General features: G+C 40.7%; 1 protein-coding gene across 6 annotated transcripts in view; it reads left to right on the top strand.

Annotated features, from left to right (window-relative positions):
• The window catches only part of LIFR (LIF receptor subunit alpha), an 87355-nt gene extending 65996 nt beyond the window's left edge, over positions 1-21359 (top strand). For all 6 annotated transcript variants that reach the window (XM_073343810.1, XM_073343807.1, XM_073343806.1 and 3 more), the window contains 10 exons: positions 3201-3366; positions 3660-3730; positions 4191-4395; positions 7036-7215; positions 11166-11267; positions 14105-14272; positions 15558-15719; positions 16614-16707; positions 18159-18237; positions 19057-21359. In XM_073343810.1, coding sequence (XP_073199911.1) covers positions 3201-3366; positions 3660-3730; positions 4191-4395; positions 7036-7215; positions 11166-11267; positions 14105-14272; positions 15558-15719; positions 16614-16707; positions 18159-18237; positions 19057-19695 — 1866 coding nt within the window. In that variant the 3' untranslated portion in view covers positions 19696-21359. The remainder of the gene's footprint in view (positions 1-3200; positions 3367-3659; positions 3731-4190; positions 4396-7035; positions 7216-11165; positions 11268-14104; positions 14273-15557; positions 15720-16613; positions 16708-18158; positions 18238-19056) is intronic.
• Positions 21360-23066: the final 1707 nt, after the last annotated feature.

Here is a 23066-nt window from a genome sequence, read left to right as displayed (position 1 = left end):
TGTCATTTAGAGAAAACTAAAAGTACCTGTCAGATGTTCTCAAAATTTCAGTCAAAGTTGAAGAAGCGAGGTACACTTCCTGGAACTTGATGCTGATTGGGATTCAGTGGCCATGCACACAGTACAGTTACTATGAGTTCTGTCACTTTTTTTTCCCCCCCATGCAGCCATCATAAACGGTCCCTCTCAGGCTAGATCCACACTAGAGGTGGGGGTGCGATTCTGAGCTCACATATACATACCTGTACTAGCCCTGCTCAAGCTAGCCTGCTAAAAATAGCAGTGTAGTTGGGGTAGCACATGTGATGGCTCAGGCTAGCTGTCCTGAGAACATTCCTGCTTGGACTCCCTGGAAACTAGCCTGAGCCGCCACCCATGTTAGCCCTGACACTGCTATTTTTAGTGTATTAACTCGAGCATCTCTACGCTAGCTGAGAATCACACACCCCCTTTGCTCCACGTACAGGCATAGCCTAATTTAACATTTTTACAGCCTCCAGAAAAACTCGTAAGGTCCCTTGCAAAGCTGCTCTATTGTGCTGGCAGCACCAGACATTTTATTAATTGACCCCTTTTTAAGGTTGTAGATTACCCCCCTTCATCTCTTAAAGCTACCGTTACAAAAAAAATCTACTGTAAGTGTGTAACACCTGAGAACTCAGAAAGTATTAGGGATAAAGAGCTTTTACCATATCCTGGACCCTGGTCCAAAGCCTGCTGTAGTCAGTAGAAAACATTTTTTTTGGCAATGTCTGTGTTTTTGTTTTTTAAATAAACTACACTGAGGGGAAGTCTCTGGGTTTAAATATAGCTTCATGGACTAGTGTTTCAAAGCTGTGTTGACCTGGTCTTTCTAAGCTGTGCACTCCAAAATCTTGATTTGTATTCTGTGGTTTGAGAGATTTTGAGTCTTTTGTATTAAAATTATAAAATGTGCTAAAAAGTACTAGTAGGTTAAGTACCACAAGTAAAATCCATACAGGTTGCTTGAGGGTTTGAGGGGAGAGCAGAAAGAAATGACATTTAGACATGAGTAAGTTTAGACCTAGGCGGCTGCTATTGAAACACAGGCCAAAACTTTACAAAAGATGTAGCTTTGTTACCTTGTTCTCCAGACGCTAGAGCAGGGGTTCTCACAAGACATGTTTTGGTGGCCTCAGTGTGCGGCCACCAACTCTTGCTGGTGGCCGTTCTGACAGTTTTTTTCCTAAAATACTTAATTAACTTTAGGAAAAAACAAATAAAAATGCATATATACATGTCCAAATCATTGTAATGTATTTATGTAGAGGTTTTTTTTCCAGACAAAATTATTGACAGTTGTCTCTATTCTTTACTGGACCTAAACAGAATAGAAATACAAATAAGGTGCTTTGCATGTTTTGCCTTTTTTTTTTTTTTTTTTTTTTTTTTTTAAGACTTGCTAGTTAGTAAGTCTGCTACTGTGAAAAGCGATATTTGTATATTTGTTAATACTACTTTTCAGAGCAGACTTACTCAGCCCCGGCAAGATGGGGGACAAATTAAGCCCTGGGTGGGGAGATGGGGGCGGAGGTGCAGTGGCAATTGGAGGGCTGGAGGAGGAAGCAGAGGCCAGGGCGACGGTGGGGGGTGAGCCTGGGGTCAGAGCATGAAACTCTGTGGCTGGGGGAAGGAGCCCAGCTCCACATGGATGAAGGCCCAGGAAGGCAGTGAACTCCCACTGATCTCCTGCTCCTACAGTGTTTATAGCTCCAGAAGGGGGCAGGGACAAACCGCTGCTGGTCGGCCCACGGGAGGAGCTGCTGCTTTGCCCCCATCACTACCCAGGAGGCTGTGGCCGCACGAAAAGCCCCTGGTGGCTGTATGCATGGCCGCATTTGAGAAACACTGTGCTAGAATATAAGTGAACAGGGTACAGTGTAATCAAGGAATAGATGTGAAATTGTTATCGATACTGCAAGATGTTTTGGTGACAGTGGCAGAAGCTTTTCCACTCATATGCTCAATTGCTGGCTTTTTGACATTTTCTATTTGTCATTTGGATTAGAAGAAAAATTATAACTAATTTCAGACTAAAATTAACTTTGGAGACCAGTTCTTGGCAGCCACGATAGATGTGTATTGATAAGTAGATTCAGTAAGAAATGTTCCCAGGGTCAGGATTTCTCACAGCAGCCTTGGCACTGAGTCACTGTACACATTTATAGTAGTATGCATATGTGTCACTATTATGCACTGTTTTAACTGCTTTAAACTCAATACTATGCAATTGACTGTTTATACTAAAACCTGATTATGTTTGCTTTCCTTCGAAGGAAAAAGGAGCACTTAGTAGGAATACTGTTACTGATATATATTTTATTTGAATGATATGGATGTTGGTCAAGCATTTTTTCTTGGGTGTGCTTTGTGCAGGCACCATTTTACAGAGGAAGAATGTTTTTTATCTGTCCAGGTTCTCATACCATGCCCATCACTTGAGCATAGGAGCACCCCGGGTGAAATCCTGGTCCCATTGAAATCAGTGGGGATTTTGCCATTGATTTCAGTGGAGCCAGGATTTAATGCATATGTAGAAAGAGTGTTCAGTGATAATAGCTGTCATATATAGCCTCATGGAACCGGCTCAAAAGAAAGGGGTATTCAAATTATGGTCAGTGGACCACCAGTCCTTCCTGGTGGTTCAGAGAGTGCAATACTTTGGGGAATCAAATGGTAGGGGGCTGGGAAAGCAGAGAGAGTGTTGTTAGCATTGTGATTGCTCTCCTTTATGGTATAGGATAATTCCCAGTATCACATGGGATACAGCATCTAATGTTGACAATTTAGTATATACCCACATGCGTTTTAAAGTAGTTATTGGTATTTTAATTTCTATACTAGGTGTAACTTCTTATGATAGGCCCCTGAAAAACTTTCACTGGTGAACGGTGATTTTATGTAAAATATTTTCCCTATATATTTTCTTTCATTTACATTTATTTCCCCACATATTCTGGTTTGGAAGCTTTTTAGCATACATTCCCATTGCCCGTTAAAAGAAACTACATCCCACGAGACTTTATATAACAGATTCTTCTTAAATAATCACACAGATGCCTGATAGTACAACTTTAATACTGTAGTTGACTTTTAAAAAACATTTTCCAGGTAATGGTACTAGCATGATACGGGACAGGGGAAAGGTTTTCATATAGAATTCTATTAATTCTTAACAGCGGAATATCTCAATGGCCGGTGCAGAAAACTCAAATTACAGAGCTCGGGTGGACGCATTACATCCGTATGCCACATACACGTTCCGAGTGCGTTGTTCAGCTTCTGAGCATTTCTGGAGATGGAGTAAATGGAGTGAGACAAAAAAGCTCACAACTTTGGAAGCCCGTAAGTTTATTGAACTGTCTTTTATGTCAAAATATTGAACTTGTAAGCCATATGCTTAACAAAAAGAAAAGGAGTACTTGTGGCACCTTAGAGACTAACCAATTTATTTGAGCATAAGCTTTCGTGAGCTAGCTATAGCTCACGAAAGCTTATGCTCAAATAAATTGGTTAGTCTCTAAGGTGCCACAAGTACTCCTTTTCTTTTTGCGAATACAGACTAACACGGCTGCTACTCTGAAACCTGTCATTATGCTTAACAAAGTTGCCTTATTTTGTAAAATCTCCTTTCTTAGCTCCTGCAAGAGGACCGGATATCTGGAGAGAGAGAAGTCCTGTCAGAGAAACTCTAACAGTCTTTTGGAAGGTATGTACCTCTGTGTGTGTGTGTGTGTGTGTGTGTCCATTGCTTTTCTTACATATTTTTAATGTCTGCAAAGTTTAAAGCCAGTAAATCTAATTGTTGTTCTTAAATATTTTATAGTGCCTTTACTCAGAAAATTAGTGTCCTAAACGAAAACATCATTGTTCCAGAAATGTGGACTATGCTTTTAAAAAAAAAAAAAGATTAAAAAAAAAAGATATTACTAAAAACAGCTGCATATGGAATTAAGTAGGATTTCACAAACAGGATAACTTCCTTAAATTTGTCCCTTTTGAGAGTTGTCTTCAGTGCTCATGTGTTAACTCCTAAAAACATTCTTGCTTTACTGACTTCTTTTGCCTGGTAATCCCAACTCTTGAGTATTAGATGCATGTAATCCTGTGTCCTGATTTTTAACAAAAGTTTTGGTTTTAATGTGATTTGTGCTTTTTTTGTTGCATAGCCATTACTTCTTTCTGAAGCCAATGGAATAATACTGTCCCATGAAGTGTCATGTTACCTGCGGGAGACCATGCTTGAAGTCCCTGTACCCTTGAACAGCACTGAAATAAAACTTGAGGGAAATGATTGTTTAATTAGTGTTGCAGCCAAAAATCATGCTGGCTTATCTCCCCCTTCTAGGATAACTAGTGTGGATCTTCCAAGTGGTGAGTACACGATTCAAGGATTTAAAACATTCGAAGCTTGTGGAACAGCTGGGTGGTTGTGTTTCAGAAAATTGAGCTGATCTGCGCAAGTAACGAGTGCTTTTTTCAATCTACAGTCACTGCTTTTTTTTTAAGTGCAGCGTCTCACCAGCAAATTATACTCGTTGCATAGAAGGAAGGCAGCAGTTACAAGCTAGGTTGCTGTGTTGCAGTTTTCTGGACACTTCCCAGGAATAACAAGGGAGAGGCTAAATCTTTGCCACAAATCTTCAACTTTTAGGAGGTTTTATTTATTTTTGTGCCATCTTTTTGACTCAAATGAATATGATTAAATGTAAGAGGATCAAAATAGGTTTTTCTTCAGTGGAACCTCCTCAATGCTGCATAGTTGTTTAACAGTTTTCCACTCTGTGGGATTCGAACATCAACTAAATGCATCTGTAGTTGATCACATGAAGGGAGAATAGGAGCAGACCACGTACATCACAACATGGTCCCAGTTCCCTCTTGCTCCAGGGAGAAAGTAATCTCTGTCAGCTCTATACCTGGTGCAGATTACTTCCCCATCCACTCCCATTCATCTGGGTCGTCTGGCACATTGGGAAGACAGAGTCAAGGCACTGCTAGCTCTCGCCCAACTCTTCTGGAGCGGGGAGTAGCAGCTCTGCAGAAGCTGTGCTTCCTAGCCCCTCAGCCCTATGCTGTGACCTGTCTTAAGGCACATAATGTGACCCATACACCCAATGTGGGCATGTAACAGACATCACAGTTGTGCACTTTCTGTCTGAAGTTCTGAAAATAAAATCACATCTCTTGAGGCAGAAATGTGTTTTGTTTGAGATTGATAGTTGGGATGTCAGTAACCATGATCCCCCATTATCCAGAATGAGTTTTGTCCTCAGGCTAAATAGCCTTCAGCTCCTGTATAGCGACACTTCCTATTAATTTATCACTGCATATGTGAAAGAAAAGGAATTGGGCAGGATAGATAAATTAATGGCATCACTTTAATAACTCCACATCATGAGCAACAAATGCAGCTGACTCTGCAGAATGTAGGGCTCTCTAGATAATTCAGCTCTGTAGCCTGTGACCGAGGGTGACAGCCGGAACTCTGTGATTATTACAGCATAGTACTGGAAAGGTAACATTTGGAAGACTGAATTTCCCTTTGGTGTTACCCAACATATACTCATTCTGAATTGTCTTCCGAGTTGACATAGGAATTATTTGAAACATGACTCACCACTGACCTGGATTACGCTGCTATACAGTCACTTCTGGCTGCATCCTGTACATGTTTATAACATCAATAAGAGAGAAACGTTTCTGATGCTCGAGACAGGTTTCATGAAAGAATTGAAAGGGAAGCAAAACCTATGTCATATCCTACTTAATGTGAGCTTTCAACATAATTAAAAAGATACAGTGGAGGAGAAGCAAACTTACTATGTGGGTGCTTATCTGGCCTCCTTCGTGGCAGTATTTGTGCTGCTAGTCTAGACTGCAGCAAAAAGATGCACGTACAGCACTTCAATATCCAGTGTTGTTTTTTGCTGAGAGAATGCTATTGAGCCGGCTGTCAGTAAATTAATTTCATATTAACAAAATTCTAGAAATAAAATACTGTGCAAGTGTCATAAAAAACGAGCACCCTAACTTGTGATTTCTTTGAATGTTCAACTTTTTAGAAACTATGTGTTTCAGGGTTGTTTTTTTAACAGTTTAAGAACTTGCCCTGTCTATACATTTACCCTTATAGTCCCATCAAATGGAGAGAAATGAATACAAAAAGAGGTGAAATTGACATGGCTTTAAGTGGCAATTCAGCAATGATATTTTCTTCCAAACAGTTGTACGGCTAGCACACAGCATACGGTCTCATAGAACACTCAGCATTAACATAGCCCTTTAATATTCACAACGCCTCAGTGAGGAATTAAGGTGTTTCTCTTTGCAACATTTTTTTTTTTTAATTACTGAGGTTTGCCTTTCCCTTTAAAGTCAGTCTTGCCTAGACTGGACAGTTTTAATAAAATGTGATGATCCAAGCAAACAGGGATCAAGGCTAAGAACATTGAAACTCAAGGAAAGTTGAGGAGGTTCTGAAGATGTGATGGGGTGTTCAAGTATTTTGGTTGCTCGTGGAGGGGATCTTTAAGACTTACTGGGCCCCACCTGAATAGTGGCCATAGGTGGAGGTGAGGTTCTGTAGGAACTAGTTAACAGCCTGGTGTTTGGGGGGTGGATGAATGAAAGGAATTAGTAGCTGGAGTCTTCTACCAAATTGCTGTCAATTTGACTTAAACCAGAACCCCTGCAACAGAAACTTATCCCCAGAAGGTGATTTGTATCCAAACCTGAGGATTTGCTGAAATTTTTATCTCCTTTCTGCACTACTCTTGCAGACTTCACTATGGACGTCTAAGCTTGATTTATAGTGCTTCAAAAAGTACAGTATAATTTACTACAATTTCACAGAACCAGTGGCGTGATCCTCTTTCCAAGTGTGAACACATTGTATGTGTGTTCTCATGATACCTGTTTTCTAAGAACTGTAGTTCAGGCTTCAAGAAAGCCCTTTGAGCTAAAGATACAGGGCTGAGATCTAATGTTTTTTATATACTGTCTTTATTGTAGACAATGTCAAAACAGAGCTGGCAATTGCAATGGGAAATGGAATTTACATTTCTTGGCATTCTGACCCCAACGTGACCTGTGGCTACACATTAAAATGGTGTATTTCATCTGGATCTGAACCCTGTAGTGTGGACTGGGAAACGTTTCCTTCAAATGCAACAGATGCTGTGATAAAATCTGGTAAGAGAAAATCATTGTTTAAATTAGGCTGTCCAATTCAAAGCTTGCATGGTATGCAAGTGAATGCCGAAAATTATCAGGGGGAAGGATAAAAGGTACTGTTTTAAAATACCTTCTTTGTGCTAATATTTCTGTTAACTTCTCTCTCTCCTCAGCTGTCTCCATCTCTTCGTTCTTGATTCAACTATTATTTTCTTTACACTTTCCATAATGTTTTGAAGTTACTAAAAGAAATGTAGCTGAAGCCCAAACTTTAGCATTCTGTAAAATTGTTAAAATCCCAGGCAAATCTTCCAGATTCCAAATGTACCAGTCTGGACACCAAGGGGAGGGGTGGGGGAAAAGAATGAATTGGTTTTTTGAGTGTGAGAAAGTGTGAGCTTCCTCTGTTGGCTTGCAATAAGTAGACAATTGACTTTTCCTGGAGCAAGGCACATTCCAGGTATCTAGATGCAGGTGGACAGGCTAAGAAATAAGCAAAAGGCAGGTGTGATGGGAACAGTGGGGAGCAAAGTGGGGAGAAAAGAAATAAGCAGGAAAAGAGGCATATTTCCTGCTGTCCAAGAAGGCATTACAAAGACTAGAACTTAATAAATTAAATATAAAGGCCCCAACTAGAGCCAACATTTAAGACTCAGTCACCTAGAGCCTCAACCCTACAATGAAATTCTTGTAGTCAGACCCCTGCACCTGCCCGGAGCCCATTTGGCAGCACCGAGGCTCCCAACACTCATAGGGATCAACCCACATGCATCAGATTGTTGGCTCAAGGTCTGAGCATTTGACTGCGCAAAGACTACTACTGAGCACCTCCTGCAACTTCACCGAGTGTCAAGGGCATGCAGCGCTTTGGAGGGCTGAATCTTTTGTCATCTTATAGAATGATGGAATAATAGAAATGTAGGGCTGGAAGGGACCTCGAGAAGTCAAGTCCAGCACCCTGCACTGTGACAGGACCAAGTAACCTTGACCATTCCTGACAGGTGTTTGTCCAACCTGTTCTTAAAACCCTCCAGTGATGGGATTCCACAAGCTCCATTAGAAGCCTATTCCAGAGATTAACTCCCCTTATAGATAGAAAGTTTTTCCTAATATCGCACCTAAATCTCTTTTGCTGCAACTTAAGGCCATTATGTTGTATTCTACCTTGAGGAGACATGGAGAATTATTGATCCTCATCCTCTTTATAACAGTCTTTAATATATTGTGAAGATTCTTATCAGGTCCCCACTCAGTCATCTTTTCTGAAGATTAAACATGCCCAGTTTTCTTCTTTTACCCTTCGTCATAGGTCAGGTTTTCTAAATACGTTATCATTGATTAAATAATTGTTCTCCTCCGGACTCTCTCCACTTTGTCTGCTTCTTTCCTAAAACGTGGTACCACAAATTGAACACATTACTCCAACTGAGGCTTCCCCAGTGCCAAGTAGAGCGGGACAATTGTCTCCTGTGTCTGACATATGACACTCCTGTTAATACACCCCAGAATGATGTTAGCCTTTTTTCACAGCTGCATCACATTTTTGACTCATATTCGGTTTGTGATCCATTATAACACCAGATCCTTTTCAGCAGTAGTACCACCTAGGCAGTTCTTCCCCATTTTGTAGCTGTGCATTTGATTTTTCCTTCTTTGATACTTTTCACTTGTCTTTATTGAATTTCATCTTGTTGAATTCAGACAAATTCTCCAATATGTCAAGATTATTTTGAATTCCAATCTTGTATTCCAAAGTGCTTGAAATCGCTCCCAGGTTCATGTCACCTTCATATTTTATAAGCATACTCTCCACTCCATTATCCAAGACATTTGATGAAAATATTGAATAGTACCAGACCCAGGGCTGGCCCCTGTCGGACTCCACTAGATACACCCTTCCAGTTTGAGAGCAAACCACTGATGGTTAGTCTTTGAGTATGGTCTCTTTACCAGTTTTGTATCCACATTATAGTAATGTCATCGAGAACACATTTCCCTTGTGTATGAGAATGTCATATGGGACTGTTTCAAAAGATTTACAAAAATCAAAATATATCACATCTACTGCTTCCCCCTCACCCCCCATCCACTAGGCCGGTAACACTGTCAAAGGAGGAAATTAGGTTGTTTTAGCATGATTTGTTCATGACAAATTCATGCTGGCTGTCTATTACCCCCATTATCCTTTGGGTGCTTACAAATTAATTGTTTAATAATTTGTTCCAGGTATAAAGTTAGGCTAACTGATCTATAATTCCCCAGGTCTTCTTTGTTCCCCTTTTTAAAGATAGGTGCTATGTTTGCCTTCTCCAGTCTTGTGGGACCTCACTGGTACTCCAGGAATTCTCAAAGATAATTGTTAATGGTTCCGAGACTATTTCAGGGTAGTTCCTTAATTTCATTAGGCCTTGTCACTTAGACATATTTAATCTTATATAAATATTCTTTAACCTGTTCTTTCCCTAGTTTGACTGGCATTCCTTCCCCTGGGTTGTTTAATATTAATTGTGTTGAGTATCTGGTCACCATGAGCCTTTTCACTGAAGACTGACACAACATAGGCATTAAACACCTCAGCTTTCTTGATGCCATCAGTGATTAGCTCTCCTTCCCTGCTAAGTAGAGGACCTACACTTTCCTTCATCTTTCTCTTGCTCCTAATGTATTTAAAGAACCTCTTCTTATTATTACCTTTTATGTCCTTTGCCAGGTGTAACTCATTTTGTGCTTTAGCCTTTCTGGTTTTTTTCTTACATGCTTGTGCTATTCTTTGGTACTACTTGTTAGCATTTTGTCCATGTTCCCACTTTTTGTAGGGTACCTTTTTGATTTTCAGGTCATAAAGAGCTCCCGATGGAGTGAGCTGTAGCTCACGAAAGCTCATGCTCAAATAAATTGGTTAGTCTCTAAGGTGCCACAAGTACTCCTTTTCTTGTTGCGAATACAGACTAACACGGCTGTTACTCTGAAACCTGTCATATAGGCCTTTTATTATTCTTCCTGTCTTTCCATTGTATTAGGGTAGTTTGCAGTTGTGCCTTTAATATTGCCTCCTTGCAAAGCTGCCAGCTCTCTTGAACTCCTTTGTCCCTTAGACTTTCTTCCCCTGGGATCTTCTCTCTCTAAACAAGAGGGAAAAACAATGTATGTTTTATACAGACTTGATTCAAGCCTGGAGCTCATTATTGAAGAGAATAGTCACCCTGAATAACAGTGCTGTAATGGGTATGGCTATAATAACTAAGAAGAAATCAGTTGATGAGCCACTATATCTGGGGAGGGAAAAGAAGCACCAGGACAGCCTTGAAGGAAAAATAGCATCTCTGTTAACATTGCAAGTGTGTCTTTCATAATGGAAAGCAACAATTCGTGCTGCTTCCAACGTTTTCGTAATTTATATTTGTTCAACTGTCTAGGTTGCTCTGAGTGGGCCAAAATGATTTACTGACTCTGAACTGTGCGAGTAACGGCACACCTTTTGTGTATAAATACAGTAGGGATTAAATAGGGGAAATATTTATCTGTAAATACCGTATGGTCTAATTCAGGGGTTCTCAGGCTTTTTCTTTCCCAGGCCGACTTGTGTCCCAACAACTGTTTTTCTGCATATAAAAGCCAGAGCTGGTAATAAGCAGGGCAATTGCCTGGGGCCCCAGGAAGCTCAATTGCTCAGGCTTCTATATGCAGAAAAACAGTTGTTTCCTGCGGCTTCAGTGTTCTTCAGCTTCAGCCCCAGGCAGCAGGACTCCAGGGCAGTGGGGCTTTAGCCCCTGCAGTGTGGCGGGGCTTGGCAGACTCCCTGAAACCTGTTTGTGGCCCCCAGCGTGCCACGAACCCCCAGTTTAGAATTGGTGGTCTAATTATTGGTGGTGTTACTTTAAATGTTTTTGTATGAAAATATGCATGTAAAAGCTTAAAATATAACTCTTGCTAAAAAGATTTTGCTTACCAATGATATTCTTCTGCAGCTCTATTTCAACCTGGTGTGAGATACAATTTTTCACTATATGGCTGCAAACACAATGGATATCAGTTATTACAGAATATAACGGGATACATGAAAGAATTGCGTAAGTGCATTTTATTGTTAAGATCCTTTAGAAATACAAGATCAAATAAATATGACTAACCTGTACTAGTTTTTGCTAGATAAATTAAAACAAGTCTGAAAGCAGAATCTCCTTACTGCTGAATATTTCCTTTTTCTCTTTCAGTGCCACCAGCCTTCAGAGTTCATTAATAAAGATTTTTAATGTATCACTTATTCACTAATTCAGTGAACTTCCACTCTCTGCATCCTAGCTGGTTCTTATTCTGTTGTCTGAAAATCAGATTGAAATTATTGTAATATTTAATGCGAGAGGGGATACAGACATTAAAATGGGGATTCAGCCCTAAAATGTTTGAATAAATGGCAATATGAATTCCACCTTCCTCGTCTTACTCACTTCTGTGACAAATGTGCTCAGTTTGCAAGTCAAAAGACGTTTTTCCCACTGTCACCCCCACAATGTTATCCTGAGTTTTGACAGCCTGGTGATTGGCTTCCATATTGCACATCATCAACAACACACTCTGCATCCAAATATGCCCTTTGTTGTGCTCATGTAACTGCATTGTCTTCAGATTATGCTGTGTGACACAGGCGCCGACTTTCCAAAGTGCCAGGGCGTGCTCAACCCCCGGCTCTGCACCAGGCCCCGCACCCACTCCACCCCTTTTCCCAAGGCCCCACCCCAGCTTCACCCCCGCCCCGTCTCTTCCCGCTCAGTTTGGCCCCCGTCCCCCGAGCACACCGCATCCTCGCTCCTCCCCTCACCCCCCACCCCCGACCCTCCTGAACACTGCAAAGCAGCTGATCGTGGCGCGCAGGAGGTGTGGGGCGGGAGGGGAAGGTACTGATCCACGGGGCCCGCCGATGGGCGGAAGGCGCTGGGGGGAGGGAGAATAACAGGGGGGCTGTGAGTGATTGCTCAGCACCCACCATTTTTTCCTCGTGGGTGCTCCAGCCCTGGGGCACGCATGGAGTCAGCACCTATGCTGTGTGACATCTGTGCAGTCCCATTTACAGCCAGTGTGGTTGCACAGGGGTTGTACAGGTAAAGACAGTTGTACAGGTGAAGATAGTGGTTGTACAGGTAAAGCTGAAGTATAATTTGGGCTTCAAGGAACCATTTTTACCAGCCTTCTGCGGTGTGAAAAGAGTCCATCTTGACGAGAGCTGGGCAAAAAATGTTGGCCAAAACTTTTTTCCCCAAAGAATTAGCTTCAGGTTGACTGAAACATTTTGTGAATTCAGGTTGAATTCACCAAATTGTTTTGGTTGGAAAACAAAACAAAATTCTGGAAAAATTAAAACATTTCATCTCATCATCAATGTTTTTCTAAACAAAAAGCGTAGATTCTTTTTATTCAAAACACATTTTTGGTTCAAATGATGCAATTTTGCTTGTTTAACAAATGAAAGGTTTTATTGTTTTTGAATAAAAATATTTTTTTCAACCTGAAACCTACATTTTCTTTACTTTTTTGGGTCACCAGAACATTTAAAAAAATTTGTCTTTGGTTCGATGCAAAACAATTCTTTTTGTTTGGCCAGTGAACTAAAAAATCAGTCATTCACGCAACTCTAATCTTGACTGTTGAAGCCAAAGTGAGTGTGTGGGGCTCAGTTACTTTGCACGTAAAAATATGTCTGAGTATATTTAATATAGAAATCAGTGAGACACAGTGAATAAAGAAACCTACAATGTTCTTTATATCTAAATCAGTTTTTAGAGTAAAATTGCATTTTTAAAATATGAATGTACAAATTGTCTCATTAATTAAAATTCCAGAGTTTCTATAGCTACTGCTATTTGCATTTATATCTGATATATGCTGATATTGATTTGGAATGCCTTAGACATTTAAGGACAACCCCTGCACTCCCTTTTGCTCTGTTCCTGGAAGTCTGAACTCCTCTTTATACTTAATAGCTAGGAGAGTGAAGGATAAATGCATATTTTGGAGCTATAGGACCCATTTCATTTCTGCCAGGTGCTTGGAATAATTTTATTGGAAACTTTCTCTGATCACGTAGTCTGAGCCAAGGTAATGCTTTGTAGGGATCATTGCTTGTTGCTTAATGCTATGATGGAAGATGAAATGAAATGTTTACTCTAAACTCTTGTTTTCAACCATTTACACCTCTCTTAAAAAACAAAAAAGCATTTGGACTAAGTTTGTCATTTTTCAAAACAGAAATTGTGATATAATAGATATATAATTTCTTGTTTTGTAAGAACACAGTTGGCTTCTAAAATTTCACTCATGATGGTATCTGTACCTCCAGCTTAAGGCCTGTTGTGTGAATTTGCCTGGCTATGATCCCTGCACTAGATCCCATGTATTGCAATGGAGACTTGTGACTCCGGCTGGGACGCAGCAGTGCTTTTAAACAGCGTTAATATTTTTCTCAGTGAAGAATGCAGGCTCTGTTGTTACTAAACACAATTTCTTCAAATAAAGCAAAGTTACAGACATTTGAAAACGAGACAATTTCTATTAAGTTGCGTCTTTCTAAATGTTTGCACTAGTTGGATTTATTTTTAACGTGTGTTCATACTGCAAGCAGGAGCATCTTTTTGTTCTGTTTGTATAGCACCTAGCACAATAGAGTCCTTGTCCATGACTGGGATTAGTAGATGCCCTTGCAATACAAATTAGTGGTGATAATATACCAACAGGGAGGCTGATGTAGTGACACTTGGCTAATGTCACCTCCTTTTCTTTTTATTAAGAACATTTTCAGTGTAGTGATCAACATGTAAGTCTTAATAATAATGCTGTAATACTAACATACTCTTAGCATACAATGGAAGGATAGTTGTGTAACTTTTTTTTTTTTTTTCAATTCTTTCCACAGCTCCAAAGGTAGCACCAAATTTTACTGTAGAAGAAACCTCTTCAGAGTCAATATTAGTAAAATGGGAAGACATTCCTGTTGAAGACTGCCAGGGCTTTTTAAAGGGATATATTCTTTACTTTGCAAAAGGGGAGAAAGGTACTTCAAAGACTAATTTTATGGAAGAAGGTAAATAAAATATATGGTCCTCAATTTTCCTGTAAACTCCTTACACTCGCTAATGAATTGTCCTTTAGAAACAATTGTTTAATTACAGTTCAGTTGGCATTGTTCAGCACCTAAAATTGGCCTTTAAGAACTGGTGAAGACATTTAAAATACTAACAGCTCATGTGGGCAAGAGTAAATGAATTAAGTGGAATTTCTACTTGACTAGGGTACCCACACCACACAAGTCACCATGACAATGAACATCCAGTCTCTGAGGAAAACACTGAATGAGAAGAGAGTGTGAAAATGGCGAACCCTCCAGAACTGAGTTAAGAGCATCGGCAGTGTGGTTGGGATAATGTTGTGTTGCCATTGCTCAAGCTAATCTCCGTTCTGTAGATAGAGAAGGCCAGTTTCTTTCCCTGTCAGTGTGATACTTTTCATTCAGTTCATTCCAAAACTGATAATTGTGGTAGTGTGCAAATGATAGAGGAAATAACCTTATAAAATGTAATTGCACTTACGAGAGATGTTCTGAAATGTAATTATATGAAGTCTGTAGCAAATGATGGAGTTCAGTGCGTGACATCTTTATTTTCAGCTAGCAGTTTATTAATGTTTAGTCTGCCAGGATCCTTTTTCTTCACTCTTTGGCTTGTCTGCACTGAAAACTTAGAGTTAAAATTCGAGTTCTGCTCCCAACTCAAGGTTAGGATTGTGAGTAGGCTTTAATTCCAGTATGGTGATGCTTTTAACTCAAGCTGGCTGGCCCATCAGGAAGTAGAGGCTAAAACTTAAGTTAACACAACTAGTCATCTGCTAACACAATGACTCTGTAGTACGGATGCAAGTCTTCCAAGGGCTTCTCACAGTTCCTCCCCATGTGCCAGACAGGGCAAACAAGTTCTCCCACAGTTCATTAGGAAAGAATTCATAGAATGGCTCAGCTTACTGCAGTGCTAAGAACCCAGACATATGTCATCAGAAGTCTTAGTGCAGCATCAGTGTGGACACATCAGCTTGAGTATTACTTCATAGCAGGGCTGCCCTCACTCGAGCTGGGCTAACTTAAGAGGAGTAACGCAAGTGTACATAATGAGAGTTACTTCTGCACTGAAGATATACCCTTTGTGCCGCTTAATTAACACCCTGTTACACGACACAGTAGTGGATTTTCTGCAGCATAATTCTGTATGCATGATTTCGCTCCATTAAAAAGATAGTTTTCAAGTTCAATATGAAAGTTTGAGTTTTGTGAACATATTCTAATGTGTACATTCCCTATATTTTTAAACACAAAACAGGGTCTCCTGAGCTAACAGTTAAGAATATTACTGACCTAACAAAAAAGTCTTTGAGAATACTTGATCTTCAAGGCAAAACAAGTTACCGACTGGACTTACGAGCCTATACCGTTGGTGGGATAGGCCCATCGAAAGACCTGTATGTGGTGACAAAGGAGAATTGTAAGTTGAACATTCCTGTTCGCTAATACTTGTAGCATGGCAGTGCTTAAGTCAAAGAGCATCATGATCTTTATCTTGGACTCATCTGACATCTTTTCCTGCTGAGCTATCCCAGGCCTGTTATCCATATTTTTAAATTGCAGATTGGGGGAAAAAATTAACCTTACAGCTGTTTAACTGTTACAGCTACTATGAAGCTCATAGTAATTAATGCTTAATGTTTAAAAACTTCATCTACTCATACATATGGATGGGGTCTGAACTCATAACTGCTCAAAAGATTGAAAATGACTAAATCCACCTGAGGATGGGGTTGGGGGGGGGGGGTGGGGGGAAGGGGGAGGAAAGGGGGTTACGCAGTTTGGAAAGAAGAAGTGCATGAAACAACTCTGCCCAGAAGGCTAAACAGGCAACTTTTGTTAGGGGAGAAGAGGAGGAGATGCTCAGTGATCTTAAAAGACTAAACTAAGTAAAAGGCAATGCACTTATGCAACATGTAATTAACCTGTAGAAATCACTGCCACAGAATAGACAAATAGTTTGATAATTTTAAATAGCCATCTAAAATACAATAAACACTAGAAGTTATGCTCTCTGGGATAAACTTTGCAATCAGGCCTATCACCATGCGTCTGAGGCTTAGTACCAATAGGGGATCAAACAGAAACGTCTTCCTTTTCTACACACTATTTCACAATTGACCAACTGGGAGGATTTGTCTTTTGCAATGAAGGATGTGCTATAGGTCACGTTATAGGCAGATGGGGCTTGATGAGCCTCCACTGATCTATAAAGTGGCCTATAATATCTGGGAATGTTACAAAAGGGTTGTGAGCCACGAACTTTGCTGATAACTTTGAATATCTCTTACTGTTTTTCTTTATTTTTTCCTAGCCATGGGGTTGATCATTGCCATTCTCATCCCAGTGGCAGTAGCTGTTGTGCTTGGAGTGGTGACCAGCATCCTTTGCTACCAAAAGAGGGAATGGTAAACGCTCATTTTCAGTTAAATTCTGTTTTTGTTGAGTAATTTATTGCCTTCCTGGGGCGGGAGGTGGACGTGGACCTCACCTCTCATGAGTGCCTCTGGTTGGCTGGGGGTGGTGCTGCAATCTTATTTTCCTCCTGGCACCCCCTGTAGGCTGCCGACTTTGCTAAAGGCAGGTTTTCAGTGGCCCAGCACTCCAGGCAAGTCACACACAATCTAAAATGGACAAACCTCTTCTGGGGTACTCAAGTAAAAAACAAACATAAACAAGTCTTCCAGTTCCCTGGCTCAAACTGGACTCAGCTCATTCTTCCTGAGGGTGCCTTCTCTCTTCAGTCCCTGTTGGGCACATTTAAATCTAGCCCCCTTTCTTGGGCTTTTAGTAAAGAATCTTTTACCCTCTTCAGGGTTTAGGCCACTTCTCCACTGGCCGGTGGGAGAGAGGGGGCCGAGGCCCACTTGCTACTCTGGGCCCCAACCCAGGGACCCTGCAGACAGCAGCCACGTGCTGCTTTCCTTAATAGTTGCTGCTGCATTCCCTGGGCTGTTTCACACTCGGTCTCCTTGCCTTCACCTATTACCTTAGGGTTAGTCTTGGGTTCTCTCTGCCTTATCTCTGCTTGAGCAGGGTCTCTCCCAGGCCTCCTTCCCTGAAGAGTTTTGCAGCCTTCCTCACCCTTCTGGTCCTAACCACTGACTGACCTGCTAAGCCCCTTCAGCTGCTTTTAACTGAGCCTGTTGGGCTCTGATTGCTTGCAAGGAAGCAACCATTCTAGGAAGGCCTGGAGGACCCACCTTCACTGCTCCTGCAGGGGGCCTCAAAAGGCCTGGTACCCCCTGTCATGCTTCCCAAAACACCTGAGGATTTCAGTGGGCTTTACGCAAGACTTTTGAGTGAGGAGAAGTATTATTCCCATTTTATAGTTGGGAAGGATAGGAAGGAAGGGAGGCCCAGAAAAGTAGCGATTTGGCCACAAGGTCCCACAGTGAGTCAGTGACAGAGCCAGAAGAACCCAAATCTTCTGCTCATTGTCCAATGCTCTTAACCATTAGCCTGTGTGTAGGGAGCAGTAGAAGATCTCTTAGGATCCTCTTCCCCTCCACCTGAGGCTGCATTCAAGGTCAGATGAAGAAGAATCCTAATTACAATGTGTAGAATTAGGCATACTTTTAATTTGTGATCTGCCCACAATCAATTTGCAGTCCATCTTCAAGCTTTCAGAAACCTGAAACTCCAGTGGAAGCATCAGAAGAGTGTGTGTGCATTTTTTTACATGCAGCCCAAAGCACAACTGTGTAAAGTGAAAAATTTGAACAGTTAAAGTTTATTAATCCTGTGTTGAGGATTATGACCTGATAGTAACATCATGACTGTTTTTCTTGCATTCTTATTTTGACATGCTGAACCTTTGTTGGTAATTTTGAACATTCCTTAAATTTTCTCTATAAAGGATTAAAGAAACGTTCTACCCTGACATTCCAAATCCTGAGAACAGTAAGGCATTGCAGTTTCAGAAGAATATATGTGAGGTAACCTTCATTTTAATTCAGTTTTTAAGCATCTAAAACAGTGGTCCCCAAACTGTGGAGCCTGGGCCAGCCCCCGGAGGTGGGGAGGGAGCACCACCCAGCTCTGCTCTGGCCCAGCCACCAGCCCCTGGCTGTAACTCCACTCCCGGCCTGAGGGATGGGGGTGGGAGTGGGGGTTGGGGTGTGAGAACACATTCTATTACAGGTAAGGAGGGGTGCGAGAGGGAAAGTTTGGGGACCACTGATCTAAAATGTACAGTTGCATCAAGAAGATATGTCCCAAGGGTCAGTAGAAGTGATGGTATGATCTGGCTTATCCCCTGCTGTTAATTTCCTTCCTCCTTGCATTGGCAGCAGTGCGAAGCGAGGGTATGGCATTCTCGCCAGCTCCCTTCCATGCCCACTACTAACACTTTGTAATTGGAAGTAAATGGAAAGGCAAACTTATCTTTCTTGTGTAATCTACTCTGACAGCATTAAAGGGAAATAGTGGTTGGTTTTATATTAGAAATATTTTTTGGCAAAATTTAGGAATAGTTTGAACTTGCTAAAATATTTTAAAATGAGCTGAACATCAGATATACAAATAGATATATGGGGAAGCTGGGGAGTTGAATAGTTGAATAAGTTGAATAGTTTTTTAAACAGTAAACAATTGCTCTGCTGCAGTGTACAGATGGTGACACTTCTCTCAATTTAACTAAGCAAACCACAGTACAATATACTGTCTATATAAACTAAAATAGTATTCAGTTTTCTTAATATCAAACTCTTTTGCATTATCCTCACTTTCTTGCTTTTCTTGTGGCTTATTTTTAGGGGAACACAGCTCTTAAAACCTTGGAAATGAACCCTTGTACCCCGAATAGTGTGGAAGTGGTGGAAACGCGATCCACAGTCCTTAAGATAGAAGACACAGAAATTATATCCCCTGTAGCGGATAGTGAGCTTCCTGAAGATGGGTCTGACCCAGAAACAGGAAGCCACGTGGTAGTGTCATACTGCCCACCAATCATTGAGGAGGAGATCTCCAGTCCACTAATAGATGAACCTGTGGGATCTTCTCAGCTCATTTATATTGACATTCAGTCAATGTATCAGCCTCAGATTAATCCAGAGGAAGAGCCAGAAATTAACTTTGTCACTACAGCAGGCTATAAGCCGCAAATGCAACTGCCAATTAATTCTATGAAAATGGAGTGTCACTCACCTACAGAAGAGGACTTAGATAAAACTGCGGGCTACAGACCTCAAGCAAACACTAATGTCTGGAAGTTAGACTCTCCAGACTCTCCTATATCAATTCAAAGCAACAATGAAAATGGATCTTTTGGAAGTCCGTGCTCCATTAATTCTCGACAGTTTTTGATCCCCCCAAAGGATTATGAAGACTCTCCCACCCCTAATAACACAGGGTGGGCCTTTACAAATTTTTTTCAGAACAAACCAAATGATTAGCAATCATGGTAATCGTCATTTCATCTGAACCTGCCATTCAAGAAGTTCTTGTTCCTAGTGTTGTCGTAACAGCATGGGTTATCCTTGGAGACAGTCGGCAGCATTTTTTTTCGTGAGCTGAATGTTACCACATTTAAGTTAAAGTGTTAATGTTCCATTTTAATACAGGCTAAAAACCCAAAGTTATAGAAACTCAATTGTTACACTACAAAGATATTGGGGTTTTGAGGCTGGATCTCCTCGGAATCCTAGTCAAAGAACTCTGTCTGCTTTCAAGTTGTGTTTCAAAATCAATATGATCTCATACAACTTGTTACTTTGAAAGGGGTTCTGCTTCTGTTGTTAACTGGTTCTTATTATGAATATTCAGAATGACTAAATCCAAACCAATTTACAAACTGTCTAGATGAGGGTGATGGCGGTAGGCAAACTTTTAGTCTAACAGCTGGAAATTACATGCTTAGATTGGTAGTTAATTAAATCTGTTACCTAGACATTACAATTAGCACTTCAATCTGTGCTTAGTTAAACTTCCACAGGAAAAATATCATAATCATTTAACACTTTTAAACAATGGCTATTCATGTTTGTTGTTTGATAACCAGAACACTAGTTTCTGTACCTACTGTACAATGTTTATTCAATATCTGACTCAGGGGTACAAACTTGGAAAATGAGTATAACACTGATTTAAACCTCAACAAGAACTGCAAAATGTTTAAACTTCAGCATTAATTTTTTAAACCTTAAAACACTATATTTTTTCTCTTTTGGTTAAGGAGGTAGTATTTCCTAACATATTGCACTAATGTGTTTTGTATTTTATAGCTGCAGCTCCAGATCTGCTACCTCAAAGAGGTGATGCATCTTTTTCTTCTAGAAACACTCATTTTGACCATTATTAGTCTAGAACTAAAGTGCTGTGAGCAGGCCACCCAAATGATTTGTCTCATTCTTCAACAGTCATTGATTGCACTCACCTATCAGTAGAGACTGCTCCGTAGATTGCATTTAATAGCACTAGCTGCCCAGGCAGATTTGCTCCACCAGTGAGAAAGGTTGGTCTTTATCTGTAATAGTTTCCACCAACCAGGAAGACTCCGTGGCTAATCTCCAGAAACACTATCTACCAAACAGAGCACTCTTTCCAAATCTTAGGTGGAAACATAAGGTGGGATTTCTCTACGGGCAAGGGGGATCCCCACGTAAGCTAATGCCACTAATGATTTTTAATAGCTACCTCCCCAGCACTGGTCACCTGATGTAATTTTCTAATGGCAAGATTAGTGTTTGTGTATGTTTTAAAGAAAAGTTAAAAATCATCATCTTTGAGTATTTCTGCTTTCACACTTGCGTCACATAAACATGCTATAAACAGCTCTAATAGTAACACTTCAATGTATAAACATTAGGTTGTGACAGATGCGTCAAAAGAACCAAGCCATTACTTCATTGACTTTGTTTTTTAAATGCTTTATAACTTAAATATGTTACTAATTGTTAAAAAAAAAAAAAAAAAAAAAGAATAATGGAGGGTCAGGAGATACAACATTGAAGGAAAACAGAGTGTCCTTAAGATCTTAGCTGAATCCTTTTAAGGTCTTGATTTCAAGCATTAATTTGTGGCTCCTCAAATAATTAAATTGCAGAAATAGTTTTCTAAACCAAGCTCTGAGACAGCCCGTCCTGCTGAATTTGGTATCAGACCCACAGCTCTGAAGTAGTCTGAGCAGATCAGGAAGACGGGTCTGCAAAACCATACACATCCACTGCATGAGGAACTGTAATCTGGCCACCCATCAGACAAAAATTACCTTAAACCTGATCACAGCAATACATACTAAGATTCTGTATCTGCACCCACTCTTTGAAGTATATAAAAGGTGGCATAGCTTACCATGATCTATGTTTGGCTGAGTCACTTGGATAAAAATCAAAAGGAGTACTTGTGGCACCTTAGAGACTAACCAATTTATTTGAGCATGAGCTTTCGTGAGCTACAGCTCACTTCATCGGATGCATGCCGTGGAAACTGCAGCAGACTTTATTTATACACAGAGAATATGAAAAAATACCTCCTCCCACCCCACTGTCCTGCTGGTAATAGCTTATCTAAAGTGATCATCAGGTGGGCCATTTCCAGCACAAATCCAGGTTTTCTCACCCTCCACCCCCCCACACAAATTCACTCTTCTGCTGGTGATAGCCCATCCAAAGTGACGATTCTTTACACAATGTGCATGATAATAAAGTTGGGCCATTTCCTGCACAAATCCAGGTTCTCTCACCCCCCTCCCAAAAACCACACACACAAACTCTCTATCCTGCTGGTAATAGCTCATCCAAAGTGACCATTCTCCCTACAATGTGCATAATTAAGGTGGGCCATTTCCAGCACAAATCCAGGTTTTCTCACATCCCCACCACCCCCATACACACACAAACTCACTCTCCTGCTGGTAATAGCTCATCCAAACTGACCACTCTCCAAGTTTAAATCCAAGTTAAACCAGAACATCTGGGGCGGGGGGGTAGGAAAAAACAAGAGGAAATAGGCTGGATTTGTGCTGGAAATGGCCCACCTGATGATCACTTTAGATAAGCTATTACCAGCAGGACAGTGGGGTGGGAGGAGGTATTTTTTCATATTCTCTGTGTATAAATAAAGTCTGCTGCAGTTTCCACGGCATGCATCCGATGAAGTGAGCTGTAGCTCACGAAAGCTCATGCTCAAATAAATTGGTTAGTCTCTAAGGTGCCACAAGTACTCCTTTTCTTTTTGCGAATACAGACTAACACGGCTGTTACTCTGAAACCTTGGATAAAAATGAATGTCTTTCTCCAAGTGTTCCCTATCCTCTCTTAAACCAAAAAACACTGGATGGATCAGGTATTGATTTTTATGTGACATAAGAGGTCCTGATGATCAGCTTGATGAGGCTTGAAAGGCAGAAAACAAAAGAGGATATTAACCTCTTCAGATCTGATTTATGGTGAAGGCACATTGCTCCATCAGGATATCAGAGAACATCCTGTCCTCGGGACCACTCTGCAAATGTGGGGAAAAAGCAGTTCCACACCTTGGTCTATTATCAAAATTCTCATTGACTTCCCAGATGTGTGCAGGGTACCAGCTTTTCTTTCGGTAACTTCAGGTAACTTCAAAGGTTGGGCTGTCAAAGGACAGTAGATTCTTGGAGATTTTTATCCCAAGTCATAATGCAACTGACTTTTGAACTGTTCAGAATTAAATTTAATCTTTCTTGGGATTTCTATACATACCTGCAAGTAACTCACTTCCTAGACATGGTAGCTAAATGAGAAACTCCACAATTGGGAGTACCAATTGGAAGAAACTCTGATGGTGGCCT

Source organism: Lepidochelys kempii, chromosome 5, assembly GCF_965140265.1.
Source record: "Lepidochelys kempii isolate rLepKem1 chromosome 5, rLepKem1.hap2, whole genome shotgun sequence".
In the NCBI taxonomy this organism is placed as follows: domain Eukaryota; kingdom Metazoa; phylum Chordata; order Testudines; family Cheloniidae; genus Lepidochelys; species Lepidochelys kempii.
The sequence above is the reverse complement of the archived record's forward strand: the minus strand, read 5'-3'. Positions and strand labels throughout refer to the sequence as shown.